The sequence below is a fragment of the Bacillus rossius genome, chromosome 14, assembly GCF_032445375.1.
Source record: "Bacillus rossius redtenbacheri isolate Brsri chromosome 14, Brsri_v3, whole genome shotgun sequence".
Classification (NCBI taxonomy): Eukaryota; Metazoa; Arthropoda; class Insecta; order Phasmatodea; family Bacillidae; genus Bacillus; species Bacillus rossius.
The window spans coordinates 47638338-47651018 of NC_086341.1; the positions used below are offsets into that span (position 1 = coordinate 47638338).

Sequence of the window (12681 nt, forward strand, 5' to 3'; positions counted from 1 at the left end):
GGAATCTTATTAAAAATTACACTTTGTGGTGTCAGTAATAGAATGGAGGTACTATATATTAATATGTGCCTTTGCATCATCTGTCCAAATACGAAAAAATTAAAAAAGTTGTTCAAATTGCTTAAAAACTGCGGGCGCTGTAACTGAATTGCGTAGGTGCGTGCCATTGCGCGCGCCTGGATAGATAGACTGTCCGCGACACATGACGTCATGAAGGGTTTCTTTGTCCTCATCCCCCTCCCCCTCTTCTATGCCTGGCTTGACTCACCACGTTATCTTCCAAACACGCCCGCATAGTAACAGTGATAGCCAATAATCACACGTTTCCAAATATTCCCTTTCCCATCCTCCAGGTTTTTTCAACTTGTGACCACGTCACACCAATATGCCATTATCATTATTCTCTAGAGGTGTAAAAGTAATGAAAAAAAGCATCCCCGTATGTATTCGTTACTATAACAATTAGTACTCGTTACTATCGTATCACGTTACATTACTCGTTACTTCTGATACCGCATAACATGCTATGTTATGTTGCAGCAACGAATCGAGTCGTATTGCGTACGCGTACAGTATGACGTCGCGTAAATAATAATAAATAGAATATAAACAATTAACAATATTTTATAATTAACAGTTTTTGTTAACCAAGAAACAATTAAATCTCATTAGAGCGGCTTTTTTATACTATCTCTTTTAAGATAAGAACAAAAAAAACGTGAAAATACGCGATAATAAAAACATATTTCTAATTTGTAAACAGTACTTTCTTACGTTGTTTCTGTTCCAATCTCAAACTTTGTCTACACACACAATACCGTTAATAAACAGTAAAAAACTTTGACGACGAATTTCCAAATTATACTTTACTTAATAAACAAACATCGTTCTTTGTAACGCAAATTCATCGAATATGCGCGCGCATGCGTAAAACATACGAAAAATGCGAGTAACGAGATGCAGCCGTGTGTAACGTTTCGTTACTCGTTACTAGATGGCGCACCTGTTACTTGGTACCGAATACATACGGTTTGCTACAGCTTTATTATTCTCAGTAAGAGCTTTGTGCGCGGTGTTTAGTTTTTGGAATACGTTTTTTATAAGTGCTGCGCAGCTCAGCGAACAAAGAGAGTCAGCCGGCGGCTACGCCGCGCCGTAACAGCAGCTGACCGAGTACAATGACCTTTCTCCGCGTACGGCGCGCTATTGACGGAAATTTTCCATCAATTTGCGGCAAATTTTTTTATTTTTAATTTTTTACTGTGACGCAGTGTGTATGTATCTCGTATTTGTTATAAACGCTGCAGGTTGCGACTGTATTTTAATACACTTTAACGTATTTCTTACACTTTACATATTTTTAAACTTTTATTTTATGCCTCATTTTTCACGGTTTCTGAAAATCTGTATGTACGACCGAGGTGTACGTACGAACCGGGGGCCGTACGAGCGAGATTAAAAGACGTTGAAGATGTAAAGTTGACGAAGTCTGAGATAGCACGGCAGCACAAGATATCAGCGTCGACCCTGTCTACGATATGGAAACGGTAGGGACGCGATTATGAGTGCGGGGGTCATTGAAAATCGGAAAATCGGATTTAACGAAACATCGATTTAGAGTAAACATTTTCGGTAACCATAGCACTTCGTTAAATCGGGGTTCTACTGTACATAGCAGAATAGGGTATTGAAGTACCTAATGTAGGAGATTTGTTTTTAATAGTAATTATGTTTGAAAAAAAATGTTACCATGGCCATTGGCTGGCAACCACCTAGCAGTGGCAGTGTGAGGAGGTGAAGATGACGCGGAAGCCCCAGACCTTTATGGTGGGGTCGTCCCCAGAAATACATGCCCGGGGATCCCGGTGCGGTGGCCACAGGAGGGGGAGAACATTGTGGCATGTTCTTCGTGAAGAAGGATGCCACCAGTTCTGGAGGCATGCCCTCCACCACCTCGAAGAGTGAAGCAGCCAGATGCCCGGGCACGGTCTCCATTGAAGTGGGGTGGATGGTAGCATTCTTTTCAGCGTGTTATGTTAGGTTGGAAGTTAAAATCGTGAATTAAAAAAATATTTTAAGTTACAACAGGGGCTATCAGTTAAATCAGGATATAATTTAATTGAGGCTATCACATAAATCATACTTTAGTTAAATAATACTACCAGTTGAAACTTGTTTCAAAAAAGGAAGTATTAAAAACTGTTGCAACAGGGTAGATATGATCGGAACATCCCTACACGTGTTAAACATACCACACGTGTGATGGAGGGATCTAGCCGGCTTAGCTGAGGGGGTGAAGATTTCCTACAACCGCCCTCGGAGGTCGGCGGTGGAGACACAATAGAGCAATGTTGCGTGTCTGCTAGCTGCTACCCAGATAGTCCTCCGAGCAGGAGAGGATGAGAGAGTGCATTTGTTTTCTTCCATCACTGCCCAGAGGCAACGTCAGCAGTTTCCTGATCGCATCGTAGGAGGACTTAACAGCTCAACGTAAAAATGGTAAGGTGAGAATGGGAGGGCATAGTGTAGATCTCTGTGTCAGCACTTTGCCTTGGGGGCATAGTCTTCAGAGAGCCAACACTTATCGTCTCCCGAAGACATTGCTACCTTGTTAACTCGCTCCATGAACACGGAGTGCCAAGTATCCGAGGGGAATTTTGTTGCAGGCAATCCAGGTGGTGCTCGCAGTACATTAGCCTAGAAACCTTTGGCTTTAACATGAAGCCCATTCAGGGCAAATGGAATCATAAATGTTACCACATTCTGTCCGAGGTTTCGCTTCGCTTTTTGAGCAAGCATCTTATTTAATTCATGTCTTACCCAGTTCCAGAAAGTGCGGGCTAAGACCCAAAGCCTTTCTCCGGTTTCTGCTGGAAGATTCATGCACAGGGGTACCATACTGAGATAATTCATATACAGGGCTACCATATCCATATAGTACAGGAGTGTACATTCCCCATGTGTCACAGAAGGCTCAAGGACAGAGATCCATTTCTCCCTCAGTGCTTTTCAACCTCCCTCATTGTGCCCATGTCCAACATCTGAGATCAATACTTTTTTTTTACTTCCACCTCAACACTATTGAATGACATTATATTCTTTAATTTCAAATTTTGCCATATTGTAACTTTTTTTTAATTTTTTAAAAATTATTTCTTTCCGACTAAACCCTAAGCTCCGCCTTTCAGAGGGGGAGTATGTGCCGAAAATTTGAAATAATTCGCACAAATTTTTTTTTTCACCTAAATCCCCTAATATAAACTTTGTTATTGTTCATCCTGATCAAATCTTTCCTACTAGAGTCCCACTATGTTTTCCCAGCGCTGCAACCGAGAGCCTGGTGAAATTTCGCCAGCCAAGTATAAGACATCATCACATCATTATTCTTCCCACCTTACGCCACGAATGCGACCAATAACAGTGAACGGCTTCGTGACCGAAAGTGCTTGTTTCAGCGTCCTCCCAGGTCCCCTCACTGTAAACCTAGTTATTCCCCTCGTGCGATCAGAATTTTTGTAATGGTCAAAAATTGTAGACCCCTCAGCAAAGAAGTCTCACTTCAATGAAAGTTGACTATTCTTGAATGGTTAGGTCCCCTATCCTGCCAGGCCTAGGTTAACATGTACTACAAGGGCACATCCTTTCTGCCCTCACGGCTAAGTTACAGATGATTATTATTATATAAGAGTGAACAAAATTAAAGCAGTGTTACTTCATACCATCTCTATACAACTGCCACCCAAGAAATTGTTAAGACTGCATGTGGATAATTAAGTTTCTGCCAAAGATCATGTAGCCTCACGTATTATACGATATGTATTTATTTATTTTAAAACTTCATTAATTAAGATTAAACCTCGTCTCACACGCTGTGTCGTATCATACTAAGTAATTAGAAGAAACAATATGTCAGTTTTGAAAAAATCACATCAGGGATAAATTCCAAAGTATTTAATACAAAGATTCAGTTGACGATGTACAGAATTGTGGACCCCACCGGGTGCTTGAAGCCGTTTTTGGAAACGCTCACGCTGTTTCCCTGGACGTCCGCAGAGAACACGGCGTTCTCCTCGATCCGCACGGCTCCAGCCGTGGGCGAGCCGCTCTCCGGGAACCTCCGGGGGCCCAGCAGCGCGTCTTCGTACCGCCACAGCTCCACGCAGCGCGACTCTGGGACAACACACGTGCCCACGTAACACTCGGCCCATCGTGTTGATAAATATATATAAAAGCAAATGTTTGTTCAAAATTTTAAATCTCGGAGAGTTATTCACAGATTGCTTCGAAATTTTGACACAACGTTGCATTTGAGATATATATATATATATATATATATATATATATATATATATATATATATATATATATATATATATATATATATATATATAGAGAGAGAGAGGGAGAGAGAGAGAGAGAGAGAGAGAGAGAGAGAGAGAGAGAGAGAGAGAGAGAAAGGTAATATAGTAAGATTTACAATGGGCATATATATTATATATGTATCATGATATACACTTGCCGGGCAGTGTAATAATGTAAAATAATTACAGTAAAACCTTTTTGTTGCGACCCCGTTTATCGCGACCACCTCTCTATTACAACCTTATTTCAAGGAACCGTGAAAAAAATTGCCGAAAATCAGAAGAAAATCGGACAGAATATAAGTTTCTTGTGGTGAGTAGTGTATTACTGCGTTTCTCTTGCCGAGTGCCTACTTGTTTTAACTGCCGCAGCGATGTTTATTTTGACAGCTCAAGCAATTAATTTTTCCCGTGGGTTGATAGAAAAAGGTTGCTTCTCCCAGAAAAAAAAAAAAAGCTACGCCACTTATTCCCCACGCAGGAAACACACTGGCTGCCGTCTGTCTCCCCCGCATTTATCTTTCTTCTAACATTCCACGTCTCGCCTCTCGCGCGAGCAATAACGCAGCGACACGCATTGGGCCATTTTATGCTTTGTTTGGTGACAGCAGCTTGATTTTATTCGGTACAGTAGAATCCCACCGATGCGACCCCTCTCTGATGCGTCCATTCCGTTTATACGACCGTTTTTTGAGATACCGTGAAAAATATGAGCAGAGAAAGTCGAAAATTTGAGTAAAATCGGCTGAAAAACAAATCTGTTACACTTTGTTGGGCGCTATGTGTTCATGTTTATCTTGGCGAGAGCTGGACTGTCAACGCGGCAGTGTCTAGCCAAGCTCGGTGCGTCCACTATCGCACGAAAAGCCGTCTCAGCTGTCATGTTATCTTACCCGCCAGCAGGAAAAGCGGGTGTGGTAGCTTCTGCGAGAGCATAAGAAACTAGTCCGGCCAGCATCCTCCTCCCCTCCAACACCGCGTGTGACAAAAGACAGGTTGTATAGTCCATTCTCAGTAAAATAAATATTTTTATGGGCTTATACGACTGTCCTTCGCCGTTCATAAATACTTTATAAGTTTAAGTTATTATGATACAATTTGTTTATTAGTCACACAGCAATTTCTGCTGAAAATTCACTAATACCTCGAATTTTATTGAATAGAAAAATTTAGCAGGGCCGTAAATATATTTATTTTACTGCATAGTTACTTTTCCATCTGCATTCCGTGTTTTTTTTCTTCTTTTTTTTACGCTGCGAAGGAACATGGGAAAGATAATTGCTTGAGCTGTCAAAATAAACATCGCTGACGGCAAGGGCGGGAGCGCATCCTGTCGGTCTGTCGCTGTGATTATCTACTCCAAAAACATGTCGCAGCATTTCAGAATAGCATTGTTCTTATATCTTTCGTTTATCGGCGAATGTTTTCTACCTGATCCACACAAGTTCCTTCGCCACGTTTTGAACCAAAATAACCACCAGCCGGCTAGCATAGCCGAACTCGCGTGACGCGAATTCACGTAGCGCGAGTATTTTATGTATTTGGATATGTTTAGGAGGGGGAGGGGGGGTGGCGGCCCGAATTCTCTATTGTGACCATTCCGTTTATAAGTCCGTTTTTCCGGAAACCGTGAGGGGTCGCATCAGCGGGATTCTACATTCCTTTTCATAGGACCTTTGCTATTAAAATACATTTATATTTAAGTTTGAAAGCTTGTAAATTCCTTGCTAGAGATGACTAAACTCGAACTTGGTGTGAAAAGTGACATATTTTGACATACTTTTTTTTGGGCGTGTTTTAGTGGGGCGGGAGGGGTCCGAAAATATTTACAACGGTCTTACCCCTCCCTCATAATAGCCCAATTTTACGGGAGAAGGGAGGGTGAAAAGAGCATTTTCTCACTGAAGGTTTTTCAAAAGGGAGCGAATTTGGGAAGGACACTAGATGGTTTGTGTGTCTGGGAGGGATGAGCTAGCCTTGAAGAATGTTACCGAGAGGTGGGAGGGGTGAGTTTATGCGTCATGAAGCCGCTGCCGCCAGCCAGCCGGGCGAGCTTCGTGTGCGCCCACTCGCGTTGCAGAACCTACCGCTGCCATATTTTTACCAAGGAAATGTCCCATTATTTTTTATTTATTCTTACATGAACATTATTGGAAGTATTAAAGCCGACACAAAAATACGCTGTGTGTTAAAATTAACAGATTTTAATGATCTTTTATTTATTTTTTAATTTTTTTATGATTTTCACATTTTGGTCAAAATGTCCAATTTTTTGACGGTTCCCGAGAATGTATTCGTAAAATCACTGTTTCGTTAAATCCGAGGTTCGTGACATCGGGGTTCTAGTGTATTTAACTACGGCAAGCAGAAAACGTACATGTAAACTAACCAGTAAAAATAAACTGTCTTTTGACATATTTTCTTTAGAGGTGGCCTATAGGGCGACGGACTTGTCATGAAGGTTGAAGTGGGTTTAAAGCAAAGCCGTCTAGCATTGTGAGTAACAGCATCCTGCCATTGTACGGCTGGTTAGCGGTTTTGTGGGGGGGCGGTTGAAATGAACTGAAAATTTCGAAAACATCTATTACGACCCCCCCTCTATTACGACCCTTATCCTGGGAACTGTGAGGGGTCGTTTCAGAGAAGTTTGACTGTATACGTTGAAGAAAACGGCATTGTGAGAAATCGTAAACATGTGGTTTAACTGTAAAGCACTAAGCGTGATGAATGTTTTTATGCTTGTTGCACATGTAAAAGTCCTTTGAGTCTCCCAAAACTCCACTTTCGAGTTGACGTCATGCTGAAGCTACTCGCTCGCCTCGGCTCGAGTCTTGGAGTCTCGGCCCATCTTCATTCAACAAGTGTTCTGATCTTGTGAGCCAATAATTTCAGCTCGACTGTTCCAGTGCTACTGCCCTAGCTACAGTGAACTTGCCATGCACAAACAGATACTTGCGCATTCCGAGTGTGACAGAGAACAACTCACCCGCGATGACCCTGTTCTCCCGAGCGAGACGAGCTGCGATCTTCGCCACATTGTCGCCGGTGCCGACATTCAGCGTGTGCGAGAACAACCCGTTCCTGGGCTGGGGGTTCACCAAGGTGAGCTTCACGCTCGGCCGCACCGAGAACGAGATGAGCGGCCGGCCAGGACGGCATTCCTCGCTGATCTTCTCGGGGCCTTCGCTCGCGTACTTCAGGTCTATGTTCTCAAGCTTCAGACAAAAACAAGCAAACAACACTACACACACCTGTATCGACAACAAGGGTTTTATCTTTAACATAGTGTACAAAAATGCTCAGCAAAGCCATCACAAGTAACAAATTGTGTCACACAACAGTATCAGCATTACACTTGGTCTTTACATCTCCGGGACAGTAAGATTGTTTGAGACAGAACCATGTTGGAGGTCGTTACGGACAGAATGATGCTGTGAGAGTTAAAGGTATTTGGAAAAGAACAGACCATGCCTATTACAAGGAACCATCCCTGGAGGGTACATTATGATTATGCCGTGCAAGGGGTTTCCCCCCCTTTTCTTTTTTGACCCAGCGCTCTTAGCCTAATGGCTCTACCGCCCTGGGGCCCCCATGGGCATGGATGCGGATACGCCGCATACGCGACCGGGAAGGGCGTTAGAGCTTTGGGCTATACACAGGGGCTGAGGCTACCCATCCCAGCATATGTACCACCTTCGGGCCCCTACTCCACTCGGCTCACCGGAAAGTTGGATGCTCCTTTAGCCCTCCGGAGTTGTCATCACTTCTGGCGCCTGGAGGGTATAGAGGAACCGAGGAAAGCAGAAATCAGGGTGGCTGTATCGGAGCGTTCGAACCCAGGAGATCCCAACTTGAGAGCACGTGGTTACTTGCTGCAGGCGTACAAGCTCGAGAGAAACAGCCTCCCCTTGTGCTCCTGGCCTCTCGGGAGACCTGCGCACACCTCCAGCTAAGGCCTCGGTACCAGCACACCCCGCCACGGCACGGCACGGCACGGCACTCACGTCCAGGGTGTTCTCCAGGTAGACCAGGTTCTCGGCCAGCACGCCCCGCTCGTCATAGTCCAGGGACAGGTTCAGAGCGGCCGGGCCCACCTCCTCCAGCTTCTCGCGCGTCGCCTGCACGAACGGCATCACGCGCTTCATGTACTTCTTCAGCTCCGCGACGGCGGCCAGCTCCGAGGATATCACCTTGTTGTCCGGCAGGCTGCCTCCTTCCTGGGACCCACAACACGTCAACGCCGTCAACCATCGGCGGATGCTTTTGCCGCATGGAGGGGATCGCAATATAAACTTTAAACAAGATGCATGTTAAACTAGATTCACTATGTAGTAGCAAAGTGTAGAACACAAAACATTTTATGCTCACGAGTTGCCATTTTGCGTATGTGGCACTGCAAGCAAGAATACAATTGTGCATGCACTTATGTAAAACTGTTTGAGTTACTCTTCAATTGTGATCTTGAACCAACACTCTACAACGCTTACAGTATGTATTAACATTTATAAGAGGGGACATTCTTTAATGAACATACTGACTTATAGCATGTTCATTTTGTGTCCTGTCTATACACGTTACTTTAACACATCTATTTAAATTAACTACACATCACATTCTATCTATTCATTATTTTATTTGTTTACTGTACAACGCTCAACGTGATACCATCTGCCAACGTTCAAAATTCCTCATTCCACTTATTCTGTCTTTAGACACAATATTCAAAGAAATTGTCTTTACCAGCTGTGCGGCAGTGTAGTAGACAACTGAAACTCCCTACACTACCACCTTTGAATATATATACTGTATAGAAGTCGCCAGCCCAGGTTAAAATATCTAATACGGTTTTGAGGTAGTTGGTTAATTCACCGCCGCAATCGCCACCATCTCTAGGGCATCGACTTGTGGTGGTCCCTAGCGGACAAGTGTCGAACTCTTCAAACACCCCTTCCCCCTCCCGTTGAACGACCTTGAGCTGCAGTGAATGATGGGGGGGGGGGGGGGGGTGGGGGGGGGGTGCGGGGGAATGACAGCGGGCGACAGTGCTGCGCTCTAACGTGTGAATGACAACCTATGACGATACAGGGCTATACGGCAGCGCACTGCAGCGGTGAAGTTACCAAGCTGCCTATCATGCGCTTCTGAAAAACGTAGAGTAGATCCAGGGGCGCAACAACAGGGGATGGGGGGGGGGGGGCAAGGGTATTTTGCCCCCCCCCCCCTCTGAAACCTTGAAGTGGGGGCAAATGGGGGCAAAGAAAGTGCTGTGCAATCAATTTTTAGATTAAAAAAACTGCTAAAATAGCACCATTTTCCACCTTGAAATACAAATTTTCCTGGGGGAGGACCCCTGGACCCCCCGCTTCTCTAGGGGGGGATCCATGATTTTTATAAATAGGTATACAGTAGAACCTCGATGATACGTTCCCGTTTCATACATTTTCCCGTGTCATACACCGATTAATTTCGGTCCCGCCGAAAGTACTATATTTACAATGGTTTACTTTCCCGGAACATACACTTATAAAACCATTAATTTCCCGTTTCATACGTTTTTACAAAGCGGAAAAGTCCTAAAATTCACAAATTTTTTTTTATATTCCTCCTTATAAACTCCGTTTTAATGCTTTTATTTTGAAAAACGAATATTGTTTACATTTGCAAACGTAAGAAAATAACTTTATCGCACCATAGATTTGGATAGTATCAGGAAGACTGTGCACTTCGCTAGTAGCATCTATGGCCAGCATCAAGCGAGACTAGTGGCGCAAACTGGCAATGATTATGAAAATGGTGCACGCGCTTTACCAAGGCACGGATCTCATATTTTGTGCAGTCATTTATCTTTGAACTGAATATACCCGTTTGTTATTGTTTTTTTACGATTGGATTGTTTTGTATTTTACGTTTCTCAAGTTAAAATTTTATTGAAAATTGTTCTGTTGCATAAAGTTGTTTGTAAAATGTAGCAAACAAGCAAAAATTTCTGATTTTTTTTTACAATAGCCTAATTTTTTTTAATTTCTAATTTAGGCTTGGTGATTTTCCCCCTCTCCAAGAAAGGACTTCATAACATTTTTAAAGGCCACTGTTTCTCATGTCAGCTTTACTTGATTATGGACTGTATTTTACATTTCTGGTGGTTTTATTATATGTATAATATAATTATGAATTCATATCTTTCAGTAATATAATGCAATTATTTACACATATGTATTTATGTTTAATCTGGCATTGTGCTGGTATGCTAGATTGGAAAAAAATTTCATTATTGCCATTCCCTTTTCATACACTTTCCCGCATCATACACCATTTTTGTGCCCTCCGTTGAAAAGTGTATGACAGGGGTTCTACTGTATACCCCCTTTGGAAATTTAGTTGTTGCGCCCCTGAGTAGATCCTATCCACTCGCGACTTCTATACAGTGTGTATATTCAGAGCTAGCACTGAGCTCTAGGTTGCAATGACAGTGACGGACCCGGAGCAGGCGCTGCAGCATGGTCAGCACGGCGCACTGCCAGCGCGGGTAGGTGCGTGCCACCCACACGTCCGCGTGGCTGGGGCGTGCCGCCTCCCCGCCGCCCTTGCGCAGCTGCAGGTGGTTCCTCAGCTGTAGCCTGAAGGAGTGCGCGGCGTCCATGAGGTACACGGACGAGCTGACCAGCAGGTGGTCCACGGGCCCGGCCGCCGGCCAGCGCGCGCGCACGACGCTGCCGCTCTGGGGACACACGCGCCTTCATGTTGCAGCACAACACCACAGGCCCGTGCAAATATTAACAATTTTCAAACATCAAAACCAACAAATAGACACAAAATTTTATGGTTTTATTTTCAGGACAATTTCATTTAAATAAGAAAGCAAGCACATTACTGAACAAATATGATACTTAAATGTTTCATGATATGTACTTATTTCTCCAAAAGTCATTTTCACTGATACATGATGCATTTTTTTTCTATATCTTGATTTGTGATAAGCATGTCTTCACATTTCAGAAGAAAATAAAATAAATCTCTACAGTGTTTCTGTGCATGAAAAATGTTCCAAGGTCCTAATGTAAAAACGAGCAACTAATAACAGATTCAAGATTAAAAAAGTAAACATTTTCCAATCTTTTTTTTTATAAAATTTGTGGTACAAACGTCATGCTAAATAAATTACTTTCAGTGAATTTAATTTTACTGGTGTGTTGCATCATCGCCATTGCCTCTGGCCTGCACGCATATTGGCGGTGTAAAGGAGAGAATGTGAACCGGTGGCAGAGGTGGCATTCATTTGTTTGTGGGTGACGGTCGTTTCATTGCAAGGAGCTCGCGAGTACACAGTTGGCGGCCCTACGTCAATCTTCCTACCGTGGCTTCTGCCCGACTTCTGCAGGCAGCAGAGCTACCGCCTTCACCACCCAGCCTGCGAGACCAGCACCATTCAGATCCACGCGAGATATCCGTTACGCCTCTCAGTGTGCCAAGCAAGTTAAAGACTCAATGGAGTAACTTTTCATGTTCTGGAAAACTGTATCCTCTATCCTTGTTGCAAAGTGTCTGCACGTCATTTAAGTTGCATCTACGATATTAAATAAGTGGACTCTGTCAATTTGAAACCAGCATATTTACATTTTTAAAAGGTAGGATTTAAGCAAGCTGCTTAGTTTTGCCAGGGATCCACCAAACATTAGTGAACATTTCCAGATTTCCACCATCTTGTGTACAATTTTAAACACGACATCATTAACTGGTGTGTTAAATTTAAGGTACCTGGAGTATTCCACTACTGATTAAACTTTCTCGCACGTGAAAGAGTCATGCTTGTGAGGCAAGCAATGCGCAAGAGCACAGAAGTGATGTGTCGTTCATGAACGATTGGTTCGAAATAAACTGATCTGTGAGCGAACGAAACCACATGCCCCGATCACCATGTAAAGAATAGGTTCTTGAACATGGTTCGGGAGAATGTGAACTGCAGAGAGAGCGAGGAAGTCTGTGAGCGGGCGCAGTGAGCGTCACCTTGCCGATGAGCGTCCACACGTGCTCGGCCACGTGGGGGCACACCGGGGACAGCAGCAGGGCCTGCACCTCCAGGAAGCGGTCCACCAGCTCTCCGTGCATGCCCGTCACCAGGGACAGCTCGCGGTACTTGTCCCGCGCCGCCTGCAGCTCGTAGAAGCCCGTCCGCAGGGCCTCCTTGAACAGCATCCTGCCGTAGTTCTCCTCCGCCTCCGCGATCTTCAGGTTCATCTCGCTGCGACACACCCCCGTCCTCCTTACTTCCTACTGTGGATTTGTGGGTTTTAAACAAGAGTTGCAGTCCTTATTCTACCAT

The 12681-nt window shown here is 43.9% G+C and overlaps 1 protein-coding gene across 1 annotated transcript in view; it reads right to left on the minus strand.

Moving 5' to 3' along the window:
• Window positions 1-3936: 3936 nt before the first annotated feature.
• LOC134538897 (leucine--tRNA ligase, cytoplasmic) overlaps window positions 3937-12681 on the minus strand; it is a 42124-nt gene continuing 33379 nt past the window's right edge. The window contains exons 15-19 of the mRNA XM_063380503.1: window positions 12366-12600; window positions 10840-11079; window positions 8366-8578; window positions 7348-7576; window positions 3937-4170 (exon numbers count right to left, since the gene is read on the minus strand). Of these exons, the coding sequence (XP_063236573.1) occupies window positions 3965-4170; window positions 7348-7576; window positions 8366-8578; window positions 10840-11079; window positions 12366-12600 (1123 nt within the window). The 3' untranslated portion in view covers window positions 3937-3964. The remainder of the gene's footprint in view (window positions 4171-7347; window positions 7577-8365; window positions 8579-10839; window positions 11080-12365; window positions 12601-12681) is intronic.